This window comes from Passer montanus, unplaced genomic scaffold (assembly GCF_014805655.1).
Source record: "Passer montanus isolate IOZ18808 unplaced genomic scaffold, ASM1480565v1 scaffold39, whole genome shotgun sequence".
NCBI classification, from domain to species: domain Eukaryota; kingdom Metazoa; phylum Chordata; class Aves; order Passeriformes; family Passeridae; genus Passer; species Passer montanus.
The window spans coordinates 7,825,463-7,839,544 of record NW_024368707.1 but is presented as its reverse complement, the minus strand read 5'-3'; the positions used below and the strand labels follow the sequence as shown (position 1 = coordinate 7,839,544).

General features: G+C 35.6%; 1 protein-coding gene across 3 annotated transcripts in view; it reads right to left on the bottom strand.

Moving 5' to 3' along the window:
• Window positions 1-2,977: 2,977 nt before the first annotated feature.
• Window positions 2,978-14,082, bottom strand: part of LTN1 (listerin E3 ubiquitin protein ligase 1) — a 30,814-nt gene continuing 19,709 nt past the window's right edge. The window contains exons 20-30 of one of the 3 annotated variants that reach the window (XM_039718069.1): window positions 12,344-12,479; window positions 11,103-11,247; window positions 9,812-10,025; window positions 9,305-9,542; window positions 8,432-8,506; window positions 7,639-7,825; window positions 7,022-7,193; window positions 5,523-5,743; window positions 4,840-5,034; window positions 4,039-4,206; window positions 2,978-3,290 (exon numbers count right to left, since the gene is read on the bottom strand). In XM_039718069.1, the coding sequence (XP_039574003.1) occupies window positions 3,228-3,290; window positions 4,039-4,206; window positions 4,840-5,034; window positions 5,523-5,743; window positions 7,022-7,193; window positions 7,639-7,825; window positions 8,432-8,506; window positions 9,305-9,542; window positions 9,812-10,025; window positions 11,103-11,247; window positions 12,344-12,479 (1,814 nt within the window). In that variant the 3' untranslated portion in view covers window positions 2,978-3,227. Of the gene's footprint in view, window positions 3,291-4,038; window positions 4,207-4,839; window positions 5,035-5,522; window positions 5,744-7,021; window positions 7,194-7,638; window positions 7,843-8,267; window positions 8,507-9,304; window positions 9,543-9,811; window positions 10,026-11,102; window positions 11,248-12,343; window positions 12,480-14,082 lie in introns of those variants that run through there. The other 2 variants (XR_005628515.1, XR_005628516.1) reach the window with 2 other exon arrangements.

Below are 14,082 nucleotides of genomic sequence, written 5' to 3'. Positions count from 1 at the left end.
GCCAACCCTAGTTAAAGCTGGACAAAAGGGGTTACCAGAGTGTTCCATCCAAGTGATATCTCCTGTGATGTTAACATAACCCTAGTTGAGCTGCTCTTTACCAAGAGCAAATGCATATTGAGTAAAAAATGTGTGCATATGGCTTTTGGGAAGGCAGTACCCTTTCATTATAGGAACTGTAAGCCAGGAATTGTCTGATTTCCAAGCAGTTAGCATTCACATTTCCTAGTTGTGAAATGGGTACCTTTTCAGCAAAACATGCTGAGAAATATGTTGCAAAGGCTATTTCAGGAATGTCTTAGTTTCCTTCCATTTTCGCTAGGGAAAAAAATTTCCAGGGCTTGCTGTGCTGGTAACAGATGCTGCAGTGCTAATTCTGATACCAGATATCCTTTTGGCAACAGGCATGTGCTGCAAACCTTCAGAAGATGAGGAAAGGAAGCCTTGCACATCCACCTGGCCAAATTAATTTCTCTCTCTGAGTACTGGTCAGCTTGCACTCATCAGTGGAAATCTGAACTTCATCAAGGGCTATGCCCTTGGAATGCAGTTGTAAAAAAAGCATTAAGTTCTTCAGGATATTTGGGAGAGCTTTTCTCTTGTTTTGTTCAATTCTGTTCTGCTCTTGCTTCCTGGCAACATTTCTGTAATTTGAGGTCAGCCAGAATATTTTAGCTCTTCTGATTTCTCTCTGGTTTGCGTTTCATTTCTCTTTTTTAGAAAAGAAACCATACTGGAGGAGCAGAGCCTTGCATGGGTGTTGGAAACCATTTGTGCTCAACCATTTGTGTCATCATGACAAGTTGGTGTCCAAAATCAAAACATGCTTATTACTTCCCATCTCTTGCACATAATGCAGGACTGCTGTTTTAGTAAAGTTTGTTCTCAGGCCGCAGAGAAGAGGAAGCTGGTAGGTCACAGGGGTTTTCAGGCTCTGACCAAGGTAGTTGGCCATTGTGTGCATATGTGAGTTCCTCAACTGGGAAGCTGGGAGTCATGTGTTAACCACAAATTAAAATTTGGGTTTTTGTGCTTTGCTTTCCCATCATGAAGTCAGCCTTTTAAATGTGACTTCCTTGAGAAAATGGAGGGTCTACAAGGCTATCACTTCTCCAGAAAACTGATATTGCCAATGAATAAGATATGGACAAAGGAAGCTGCAAGCTACTAAAATTTCTTTTACATTATTAAATGCATTTGAAATGCATTTCCCAAAAGTTCTTAGCCTTTGTAGAATTTGTAAAATTTCTAAATTCCTGATTTAGAATTTAGTTAATTTAGTAAAATTAACTAGTAGACTTCTGTGTATTAACAACTTAAATAGCTTTACAATGCTTCCTGTAACCCAGAAACACCATAATGTAAGCAAGTTTCTTATGACACACCAAATTTCAATAATCCTATCTCTTGTACCGAGAGAGGTGTTGTTTTGGAGAAGATTACACAAGAGAAAATTATTGCAGCTTCTCAGACTTCAACCAGAAATGTATTCGTGTTTACTGTCCAGGGGCACATTAATTTTGTCTTATCTTTTAAGAGAATTGTATACTGTGTGGTTTGCTTTTGTGGGTGTGACCAAGTCACTATATCTTCAAAACCCACTATGTTCAAAACCCATGTGGATACAGCACCTGTTTAATAGTGAACATGGAGGTGATGCGAGGTTTATGGTTGGGCTTGAGGATCTTAACCATCTTTTCCAACCTTAACAATTCCATGATTCAAGGCATGCTATTACTGCCCTGAAATCTCTGGGCAGTAGTGTGGTTATGATTGCACTCTCTTTTATTCCATTTTACAAGGAGCATACTACTATGGAGTAATCTAGATAAAGAGTACTCATCTATGAAAAGGTATTAAGGTATCTGCCTTCAGATCAGTCACTGACCGTGCAAGGAAGTAATTTAGAATAACCAAAGTGACGAAACAGAGGCAATGATGGAGTTTTAGCATCAGTAACTAAGAAACAATACAGCTTGTTCCCTACTCTATCTTTTCAGTTAGACTTTCTTGATACCAGCTTTAAATCCTTTCCATTCTCACCTACTCAAAACAAAAGGTCAAGGAATTTCTCCTCTGGCAGCCCAGCATTACCTGTTGAAAATATAGACTTCAGTTATCAACAGCTAAAAATCTAAAATAATAGCTGTTGTGGTACAGCCAATTGACCATGCTACAAACTCAGCATCTGAAAATCTATACAATTAATTTCTAAAATAGTTTATCACACACAGGAAGAGATAGCAAACCGGAGACTACAAGACTGACAAAATTTATTTATTATTTATTCCCCACTTTTATTGACTTTCAAAGAAACCCACCATAAATACCATCCAAGTTGGAATATATGCTACCACTATTTTAAAAAAAGGCATGAAAAAATGTATAGTTGAAGGCTATTAAATTCTGATACATCTGGATGTTCACTTAAGAATCCTTATTATTCCAGGACAGTGGAAGTACAGTAGACATTTGGTGATAGCTAATTTGCCAGCCCATGAAGACAAACAAGAACTGATCAGTGCATCTGCCTTCTCTTTAAAAGCCAATCAGCAATAAATAAGATGGTGTCATTGTCATGCAGGAATGATTGTGGTCTCTCTACTTAGTTGGGCTTCTGGGTTTTCATGATTTTAGGCTACTGGATGGTTGGGGAGTTTTGGCAAAAAGAAACTTTGAAAGGTGAAAGTTCACTTTATTAGAAGAGGCTATGTTTAAATTTTATGCTCTAACAGATTATCGCCATAGTTTCATGCCTTAACGTCAGCAACAACATTCCTTCTTCCCCCCCAAAAAGGGACTATTATGATTGCATTATAATCAAAAATCAAATCTTTATACTACCTATGTTATATTCAGCTATTAAGAGGTATCACTTGGGTTAATTACATAACACCATGTTAGAATATGCCTAAAATAAGAGGTTTTAATTAACTATGCTGTGGCTTAAACACCACTTATCAGACATAACTCCACATTATTTCTGAAATTTTTAATATATCTTAAAAATATACCAATTAAAATAAATTATTGTTATATACTTCTTTATATCAAAGAAGAATCTTCAAGTTTACAAAAAGCTAGTCCAGCGGTGTGTCATACTCCACTAGTGAAGAATTTAAAGTAACTGACATTATTTCCAAATAGTTAACTTCTTTCAACATACAGTTTATTGCCTTCTCTTTATTTCTTATTTAGCTCACAGAAAGAAGAACAAACTTTTTTTTTCACAAGAATGTCTCTCGACAGAGTGGACACGTGGATTTGTTGCTGGATGAGAACCATTTGTACTGAAAAAGATAAACACATCTGTTTAATATACAAAGGCAAGCTGAGTAGAGAAACACTAGTACATCATAAACAATAACCACTATTGCCAGGGATCTGTGTTAAGCTGCACCAGGGCAGATTTAGACTGGACAATAGGAAGAAGTTCTTCACAGAAATAGTGATTGGGCTGCCCAGGGAGGTGGTGGAGTCACTGTCCCTGGAGATGTTTAAGAAAAGACTGGATGTGGCACTTAGTGTCATAGTCCAGCTGACAAGGTGGTGTTAGGTCATAGGTTGGACTCAATCTCAAATGTCTTTTCTAACCTAGTTAATTTTGTGATTCTGTGAATATAATTATCAAAACATTACCTATACATTGAAAAAAAGAAACAGTAAAAAAACCCTTTTCACTTGCACATTATGCATGTGTATATGTATATATGTATTTCTATATATACCTATTAGACATACACTGTATAGCAGCTCTTCTTTCATTACCTGCCCTTACATCTTAGTACAAAATCCACAGAAATAATTTATGAGTGCAGGTAATCCCAGATACTCCAATGACAAAGTGGAAAATTGTTAGTAATACAGTAGAAGTTTCTGGTTTAAACTATATGGACAGCCAGGCTGGATGGGGTTTGGACAACCTGGTCTAGCAGAAGGATGGAACAGATGAGCTTTCTTAAGGTCCCTTCCGACCCAAACTGCTCTATGATGCTAAGGTATTTTGCCTATTAAAAAAGAATTACTCCGGGTACTTACCAAGCAAGCTGAATGAAACTTCTTCTTGCATGTTCTGCAAGCTTTTTTGGGAAGAGAATAGTTTGAACCGTGAATGACTGAAAAACAGATCATGCAATCTTCAATGCCTTCAAAACGTTTATCCACATTATTTTTCCACAAAGATAAGCCTTCCATAATACTTCCATTCTAACAGAGGGAAAAGAGCTGTTAATACTGTAGAACTCCTTTGAACTATTCCTGTTGTAGTCATAAAAACATGAAGGAAACAAAGCCTGAAGGATTTATAATCTGAAATGATATGCAATACATGCAGTGCATCATTTATAACACTCTGGTCTGTAGAAAAGTGAGTATTCAACAATGCAGGATGAGCGTATTCAGGAGCACTTAAAAACAGATTTTGAAATTTTCAATCACTGCTTTGTTTTGGTCTAACCACAGATGATGCAATTTCAGCAACCATCAGTCTTTTAGAGAATTCCATAGATGGGGTTTTTTTGTTTTGATTTTTGTTGTTGTCGTTTGTTTGTTTGTGGTTTTTTTCAAATTTTAGTTGAGATGGTACTGCCACGCAGGACAAACACTGGGCCACATCTTAAGAGATCCAAATTTTCAACTTGGGCTCTGGATTTAACAGGACCTAGTAGGCTGATCATTTTACCTCTGTTTATGTATGTGGAGGAAAGCAGATGGTAAGAGTGACCCAATTCTACAAAGATCTTTGCAATGAGATCTATTACATAGATCTGTACAATACTGCATTACTAGGAATGTTTTTCTTATTAAGTTTTCCAAAATAAGAACTTTATTGAAATTCACCTGATGTGTAAGATATGTGCTTAATTGTAGCATCCAATTGCGCCACTGCTGTACAGCCACACCAACCCTCTTTCCACTCTCAACTGTTATGGATCCCAGAGGATAATTTGATGGAAGCTGTATTATTAGTTCAATAAAGATATCATCAACGGAATAGGTTGCAATGACCTCTCGTGCTGCAGACCGAGCTTTTACCTTTGAAAAAAATACACAAATTAAAAAATGCCACTCAGCATCTCTAGTCTTTGTGTATATATATATATACACATTATAAACACATTACTACACATATTAAATTATTTTCTTAGATCAGATAAACACTTTTTTCAAAGAAAACAAAAATCTACTCATATCAATTAAAAAGGAATTACCAGCCAGTTTTCAATCTACTGATTGATTACATCTTTTAATAAACAAAAAGTAGTATATTGATAGCAGTACTTTACACTTACTTCCTCAAATTCTTCAACATCCTGAAATCCATTATTTCATGTTTTTTCCAAGCAGAATATTAATAAACATCAATTTACTGATACCAAGCAAAATTATGTTTAATCAGTCATTTAGAATAACAAAACTGCAATCATATAAAACTGAACCACATCCTGGTTCTGAGAAGTAAAATTTCCTGAAATGTTTGCAAAAAACTCAAGTAAATAAAAAGAAAGGACAAAAAGTCTTACTGTCATGCCATTAAATAACTGTGTGCTAGTCTGAACAGAAGATATTTCCTGGGAGGAGAGCACACTGCTGACATATTTGCTTGTGAATTTATCCACAACATTGAAGACACGCTTCTCACAGCTATTCCACCACAGCCTCACCATGGCTGGCAGATCTTTCAGTGTTATATGGTACACAGAGCAGGCCAAGTGTGGGATCTGGGATGACAGCGCCCCTGTCCCTGGGAGGGAAAGAAAAGGTGTTGAAATACTCTTAATACATCATGGATATTGGTGCCTCCATACCACATACAAAATTCTGATTCCAGTATACTTGTGGTACTTAGAATTTCATGTACATGGTCCCATTATTGCTATTCTAAGGGCTTGTTTGACTCAGCCCTTCTTCACCCAGCTGGTTTTTTTGTTCCTTATCCTGATACTCTACACCTCAGAATTCACCTTCTAATTTAGAGACTGAACTCCAAGTGGACACCAGGAATCAACAATAATTTTATATTGTAGAAATCACAAAACACTCACTTTGGGGTGAACAAACAGTAAGGTGTTTGGAGGACAGCTGAGCTTTGCAGGCATGTCAAGTTTCACAAACAGAAGCTCAGGTTGGATATTAGCAAATAAATCTTTGCTGAAGGAGTGGACAAGCATTGGAACAGGCTACCCAGGGAAGTGGTGGAGCCACCATCCCTGGCAGTGTTCAAAAAACATGCAGACAGGGCACTTTGTGATATGGTTTAGGGGACATGGTGGTGTTCAAAGGGGTGAACTTGGATGATCCCAGAAGTCCTAATGATTCTATGATGAGTTAAGGGAAGACTTTCCCTTGGGATGTCATGTTAGTAATTCTTTCTTATTGTCATCCAGATAAATTGTTCTGCAACATACAGTGATGTCCAAGAGAAAAACTAAGAAATGGAAACTCCATTTCCTTGGTTATATCCACACAGGTACATTAAAAAAAATGAAATGAAGGGACTTAAAAATCAAATTTCCTTTTTCATGTTTCTCAGCTAAAAAAAGCAGCATATCTTCTCTCATCATCTCTGATTACCTGGGTCTTTTGAACAGCATGACAAAAACAATACACAATTTAACATCTCAAACATTTAATAGATATATATCAATATTTTTAATATTTTGAATTTATATATTAAAATACAAGAAAATATGTAAAAAATTATTTAATATTTAAAAATATCTCCAGAAGCAATGGTTCCAGAATAGATCACACATTTCTAGTGTTTTGGAATTGTTCATTATTCAATAGTAGCAATGTATTATTCCTGAGTTTTGTTTTTCTTGGTTTCTCTAATAAATATGTCAACTTTGGTTAAGTTTCAAATGGGGATTGTTAGTCAAAGATTATTAAACATATGTATGTATTTGTCTCTCTGTGTATTTGTTTTATAGGTAAGATTTTCTAAATAAGTATTTTTAAGAAGAAAAGCTTATTCAAATATAACAACTCTCTCCAATGAACAAATACAGTTTTTACTAACCTTTGACATCTAAACGAAGCTCTTCAGTAAAGAAGGTTTTTGTGTCCTTATTTGGAACTTCTGAAGTTGGCCCAGAAAAGACAGGGTTTTCAGGCATAAGCCTGAACAAGTGATAAAGCAGTTTATTCAAGCTTTTAGTTCTTCTAAGGTATTGTGAGTAGAGAACTCGTAGCTGGTAGCATTAAAAAAAAATCACAAAAAAACCAAAACATGGTAAATACAGCTTACTCTGTAAATAATACAAATATGTCCCTGCAGGGAGGAAGAGCAACACTGTAATTCAGAAGTAGTGTTTAGAAGACAAGTTTAGTTCTCTGCACCATTTTGAATTATTAGAAGATTATAATATGTACAAGCTTGTCTGAAAATGCAAGAAAGAGTAATCTTTTCATGCGTCTTAGTTACTCATTGCTCTAATTTTACCATCCTCAAATACAGTGGCGCAGAAATCTAAGTCTCTAAGTCTATTGGTGCTTTCAGAATTTTCACTAATTTCACAGAAACAAGGAATAAGAAGTTACATAATAAAAAGAAAAAGGCTGGATGAAACTTTGAGACTGAAACTAAATAAGTAGGTTGAAAAATTCAGTTAAAAAAAAAAGACTCTGAAAATATACCTGAGAAGAAGCTGCTTTAAAGAAAGCTAATGTTAGCTTCCAAGTGAGAAGATATCCTAGAACAAGGCAGAACTCATCGCTCAGGGGCTGAATAACTGCAAATTCTCCAACCGGAATGCATTCCAGGATGTTTTCTAGCAAGAGTTCTTGAGTGGCCAGGACAGACATAAGAGCTGCTGGAGGTGATCTGTGGAAAAATATTATCTGGAATAGTAAAATCAAATCTTAAGCACAGCATGAACTGAAATTAAGGTCATAGCCTTCCTAGAAAGTCATGAAAGTACAGCCATGCACACAGAATATAAAATAAGCCTTGTATTACAGGAAATTTACTCTTTTAAAAATTTCTTCTTTTTCCCTGAATAGGATGGTTGGTGTTTTTACCTTCTTAGAAGACAAATTTAAACTGAATGCTGATCACTTCATCTGGGAGTGGTCTATGGCTGATCTAACCTACATCATGGATAGCTGCTTTGCTTGCTTTCTCTGGAGTCACACCAACAAAGGAGCAACTGAACAATGATCTCCTAATCACTGCTGGCTCTGGGTTCAAAGCCTTTTTGCATCTCTGCAGTTAGGAAAGGTTATAATCATTGGGCTGAGGTTAAAAAGGAGTTTTAACCAGTTACCGTATTCCCTCTTCAAACCAGAGAATTCACTGGATTCAAGCTGGCTGACACCGGATTCACTGGATCTCCTGGCTGACAGCCATTCTGCTGCAAATTTCAATCTTTTAACACATTTTAAAAATATGGAAGACAGTCTTATAAAAAGTGAGGGAAAAAATACACACAATGCCAATTCCTCCTCTTCATCACCATAGGACTTGAGATCTTCATCATCAAATTTAGGCAATTCAGGCATTAATCTACAGAAATATGGAAAGGAAATCAGATTTAATTTAAAAATAATTTTAATAAACTATTTTAACATATGTGATGCACAGTTCTTTGCTTATCAACATCAACATTCTGACAGGCAATAAAATAATGGCAATTATTCCTTAACAGCAACACAGAATCTTTCAGAGACATGTCACCATTGCAAAGATGGTTCAAGAGTGGCAGCCAACAACGTATCCTTGCTCACTTCTCTTTCCAGACCCCTCTTCCTGAGCCATGCTAAAATAAAATTCTCTATCAGAATAAAGCTACTACAACTTTATGCTTCAGTATAAGTGAAAGATAATGGTGGCTGGCTTAAGCCATCTGCCTTGCAATCTGCATTTTGGGGAGATGCACATCTTTTACAAACTCTGTATTGTCTTTCTGAGTATTAGAAATATCCAAGAAGTTCACAGCAATACTACCTATCTATATTCACTTTCTTACCTAAATTAATGAAAATAAAAAACATCGTACTATTTAATGGTAGTGTCAGGCCCAAATAGAACCCAGAATATTTCAGTTTACATTTTAGGATTCTATGAGTGCTAAAATAAGGGCTAAAAATAAGTACCTTTCTTAAGTCTGTTAATACAATTAACTTTAGCATTCACAGTCTTATATAGTGTGCTCCAAAAAAGAACATGACTTGCCCAGTTAAGGATTTTCTCCCATAATGGAACATGATTTTGCTACAAGTGCATATTCTATAGCAGATTTTTTTTTTTAAAGGGGCAGGAGGGTTGAGAATCAATGAGAGTAAAAATTTTGGTGCTTCTTACTTATGCAGCATATGGTAGACAGCAACCTGTACAGGTCGAGCCCGGAAAAGCAACAATGGACAGAGTGTGTTCAGTAGAGTCTGGAGTTTATCTGGAAGATTTGTCTTCTGGCCTGCCACAAACTTCGGTGGCAGCTTATGGTTTAAGAACTGGTCCTGTGAGATGTAAGTTAGAGCTTCACCCAAAGATGATAACACAGAGTTCTGAAAAGAGCCTTCTGATGCATCTTTGGTTTCTCCTATTTAAAAGAAGACAAGCTGTGATGCAGAACGTATAGATGATACCATAAACAAGTTCTGCTGGAAACAACTCAAGATTGCACTTGGCAGGTTTCATCTAATCTTAACAATCTCTATGTTATATGCAATCACTTTACTAATTAATATGTGAATGTTAAAAAACCTGAGTTGTTATGAACTCTATTTACATTATATTTCTGTAAAAAATGCGGCCTGTTCAGTTCTATTTCAGAACAGCCTGGCTGTTATGCCCTTGTCATATACTTGCCTGTGATTTTCACCAACAAGGGTAACAGCAAATTGTGAATTCCCTCAGAAAAGAATTCTTTCCATTCACTGACCAAGTTCTTAGGAAGATTTGCAGTATTGTCACGAGCTGCAGCCTCAAAGTAAGCGCTAAGGGCAGATGCCAAGTCACAACTGACACAAGCAAAAATCTGCACAAGTGGAATATGGTAAAGCAAATGGCTTTCACTTGTTGTCTAGAAGGAAATAAACACAGAGGAAGATTCCTTAACCATAAGTTTGCTTTAAAATATGTTTCACATTTCCTGTCTACACCAGAAAGTATAATTTCAAAGACAATTCAATTGCAAGAACCATTCAAAAATTCTGTGGGTCAGGGAGATGCATTTACAAAAAGAATTTGTACTTCAATAGGACTTCCTGAAAAGAATTTCCAAGTCTCACCAACATTTAGAACCATGGATTGTTTCCATTATATAACCTTCCTTATAATGACAAAAACAAAATTCAATGGACAACATGCTACTAAAAACTGGAAATTATCTAAGTGGCTCTCAGGCGAATATTTCCTCTCCTCCAACACAGCTGCTTTCTTTCTATCTTTGTTCTTACTAGTTCTGTCAGAAAGGAGTATCATTATCAATTAAAAATATTCCCTACTTAGTCTACACAACAAGTTTTCTTATAAGTTTGTTGTTTATTTTTAAACAAAATACTTAGTTTTGAGGCATGTACCATTAGGTAAGATTAATCCTGAGACCAAGAAAGGTCACATGAAGTTTCCAGCCTGCCCTTCTAAATGCATAGGTGACAGAGTGACAGATTCTGGATATTTAATTGATTAATCAGGAAGTAGTCATCTGACTACTGACACTACTGTCCTCCTTCCTAACAGCATTAGAACATAACTTTGATATTTCATGTGATCAGTCAGATATTGAAATGCAGACACTGCTTTTGATTCCACTAATTTTGATGTATCATGTTAAACTGTGTTTTAAGGAAATATTATTTTTCAAGATAGAGACCTACAGCAGATATATTTTAAAATTATTCTCCAATTACCAATGCCATTACTAAATATCATATTACTTGAAGAGTGAGCTGATTTTATCTCCATACACAAAAAAGAAACAGGACAGTATAACTGCTTGTGCTTTAAAATCTTTGTCCAAAGTCCAACATAAACAGGATTTTGTGCAATTCTTCTTATCATTGTGTCAAGTATTCGGCTAAGATTACAGTGTCATTGCCATATTCAGGGAATAATCAAAAGGGTAAGAACATTAAAAGTGAAGATGCTTCCATATTACCTCTAACCAAGCCAGCATGGAGCACATCAAAAAGTCCCACTCATTATCAGCCAAAGGAGCTGCAGAATATTTCAGCAACAAGGGAAGGTAACGCATCATCTCAATGTTGAAACCAAGCAATTGAGCACTTGCTTCTTTCAGACTGCTGTAATAAAAATACAACCAAAGCTTATATAGATTCATGTTGTAGACCTGAATATTTATATTCCTGCCTTCACTCCTCCTCACAAGACAAATTTGTCTGGCACCACCATGCTGTGTCCTATGTGCTTTTGATATTCTGTCTTTCAAAGGCAGAGTTAGTTGCCAAGTCTAAAGAAGACTCCTAAATTACAGATTCATGCATTTCTCCAATTTAAACATTTGCTCAATTGATATACTGACATAAACTATGAATTTCAGCAATTTTAATTCAATAAATGCAAGAAAAACAATCATTTTAAGTACTGATTTAGGAAAAATTATTAGCTCTCAAGTGTGCAAATATTATATATCATATCATATTATATTATGTTATATGTTATAGGATTAGATTAGTAGGAAGAAATTCTTCCCTGTGAGGGAGACCCAGTCACAGGTTGCCAGAGGAGCTGTGGCTGCCCCATTCCTGGAAGTGTTCAAGCCCAAGTTGGATGGATCTTGGAGCAACTTGGTCTTATGGAAGGTGTCCCTGCCCATGGCAGGGGTTGGAACTGGATGAGCTTTAAGGTCTCTTCCAACCCAGAACACTTAATGGTTTTATGATTATTTTGAAACTTCGTTGTCTGGATTTTTCTCACTACAGTAAAAAAAAATTAATCTCACTATATTTTCACTCCTTGCTGGAAGCTTTTCAAGTTACATTTTTGGGTCCAGAATTTTAAAAGACAGCTAAGTCTGGTATGCAAGTTTTTCTCCCGCTACCAAAATAAACAATCAGAACTTGGAGCTGAACATCCAGCAACACCTACAAAAGTTGGTCAGTTCTGAATGCATTTGAAAAGAGTTCACATCTTTTAAAAGCATTTATAATGCTCCTCAGTTTCCCAGCCTTCCAGGTACTTTTCTGCAGTATGAGTTAGTGATTACCTAATGACAGATATATTAAGCCAAGGTTTCTACAAAAGTTTAAATATGTAATATTAGAGCAGTAGATGGAAATTGTACAGATTGATTTTATTTTAATTGATAACTAGTCTGTATTTTTAAACTCTTGTCTTAGAAATAAGAAAAAAGTCAAATTATCTCAAAGTTGCACCTACCAGCTAAAGAGAAAGCTGTCCTCATTATCATTTTTCCAAGACATTATGATTTTCAGTACTGCAGGTAGTAGATGATCACAATCAATACTTCTGTCCTTCAGGCAGGAGTTCAAAATGGAAAGACACCCAAATGCTCCTATGATGTAATAAATATGTAAACTCAATAGTCTTAATTATCAAGACAAAACAAACATTAGAATGTTTGTCAACAGAACTTAAGTTTAATATTGCAAGACAGTTTGGATAATACCTAAGCTTTCTTCTTTGAATCCACAAATGTCATTGTTAAATCAAAATACAATAACTAATCCAAAGTTTTTAAAATAAACAGCTTCTATAAGACTAAGTGATAGTTTATAAAATCTAAAAAAAGGAAAGATACCTGCTAATATTGATATTTCTTCGTGCTACTAAAAATACAGTAAGCTAAACAATCATTTGGGCAGATAATTAAGACAATGCAACTGAAAGTTTGAATTCTAGTATTATTGGAATGTTAATTGGAGTTCTAGTCAGAATGTTAATTTTTACTTTTAGAGTGAAGTACAACTGTTGCATTAGTACTGTTTTCCATTTTTAAGAAGAACTGTATTTATCTAGATTTCTTGGAGAAAATGAACATTCCCAACAAGCACAATGACAAAAAAATAAGGTAAAGTATCACATATGTATAGCAAAACCAATCAAACATATCCCTATTTCACTTAAACAAGTTCAGCAGCATTTTTTTCAGCTGCTGAAATGTAAAGACAATATTGGAAGCATATTGTCTACAACCTACATCCCACTTGATGGAAATTTGGACATATGTGTTCTGCTCAGGATTCCCTAGAAAACTGAGAAGTAGTAGAAGGGAAGCACCAATTACAAATAAAAGGCCTCCATGACAGAGGTGGAGTGAGGATTCTTCCATTTTCTTCTGTTCAAAGTTTCACAGACACATTTGCTTGCCTCACTGGTTCACTTAGAAAGCCAGAAAGCCTCAACTAAGTTGAAAGAGTAGAAAACTACAGTAGAGCTCTTTAAGATTCCTCTCAATTTCTGTATGGCACTAACACTGATCATTTTCAAACCTGAAGAACATCCATTTGAAAAACTCATCTGAAATCCTGAGAACACTGCCAAGGGACAGATGTTCACTGTTTAAAGTAACCAAAGATAGGTTTTTTCAATTTAATTAAGCACAGTTCTGCTACAAAATAAAAACCATACATTTCAGTTTTCATACAGACTGATCAATAAGAGTACACACAAGTACACACAAAAGCAGGGACAAAATCAGAAAGGAATTTCCTCTTACATGACATCTAATTCATACCGATAGAAGGACTGCATGTGAGCATTTCCAAATAATTTTCTTGAAAAGCAGCAAGTTTGTGACAACTTAGATCCGAATAGAGTGGCTATAGACCCAAATTAAGTGGCTGTATTCAAAGCAATATCATAATACATCTCAACCACCTCTTAGGTAATTTTCCACAGTTGCAGACATTTAATGTAGTACAGTTTTCAGCTGGAGGAGCTAATCAACAATGATATGTGTGCAAACTGTGAAAGAGTTCTTGGAAAACGATCTAAAGACAATCATGACCAGTTGACAATAGTAGTATTTTTGCATGCTGTGTAAAGCCTAAATGGTTCACTGAAAACTTTGATGTTTGCAGACATGCTTATATAAGATAGATCAAATTAGAAGTACAGCAACATCAGGATGCTTTTAATAACAGCCTAGATATTTT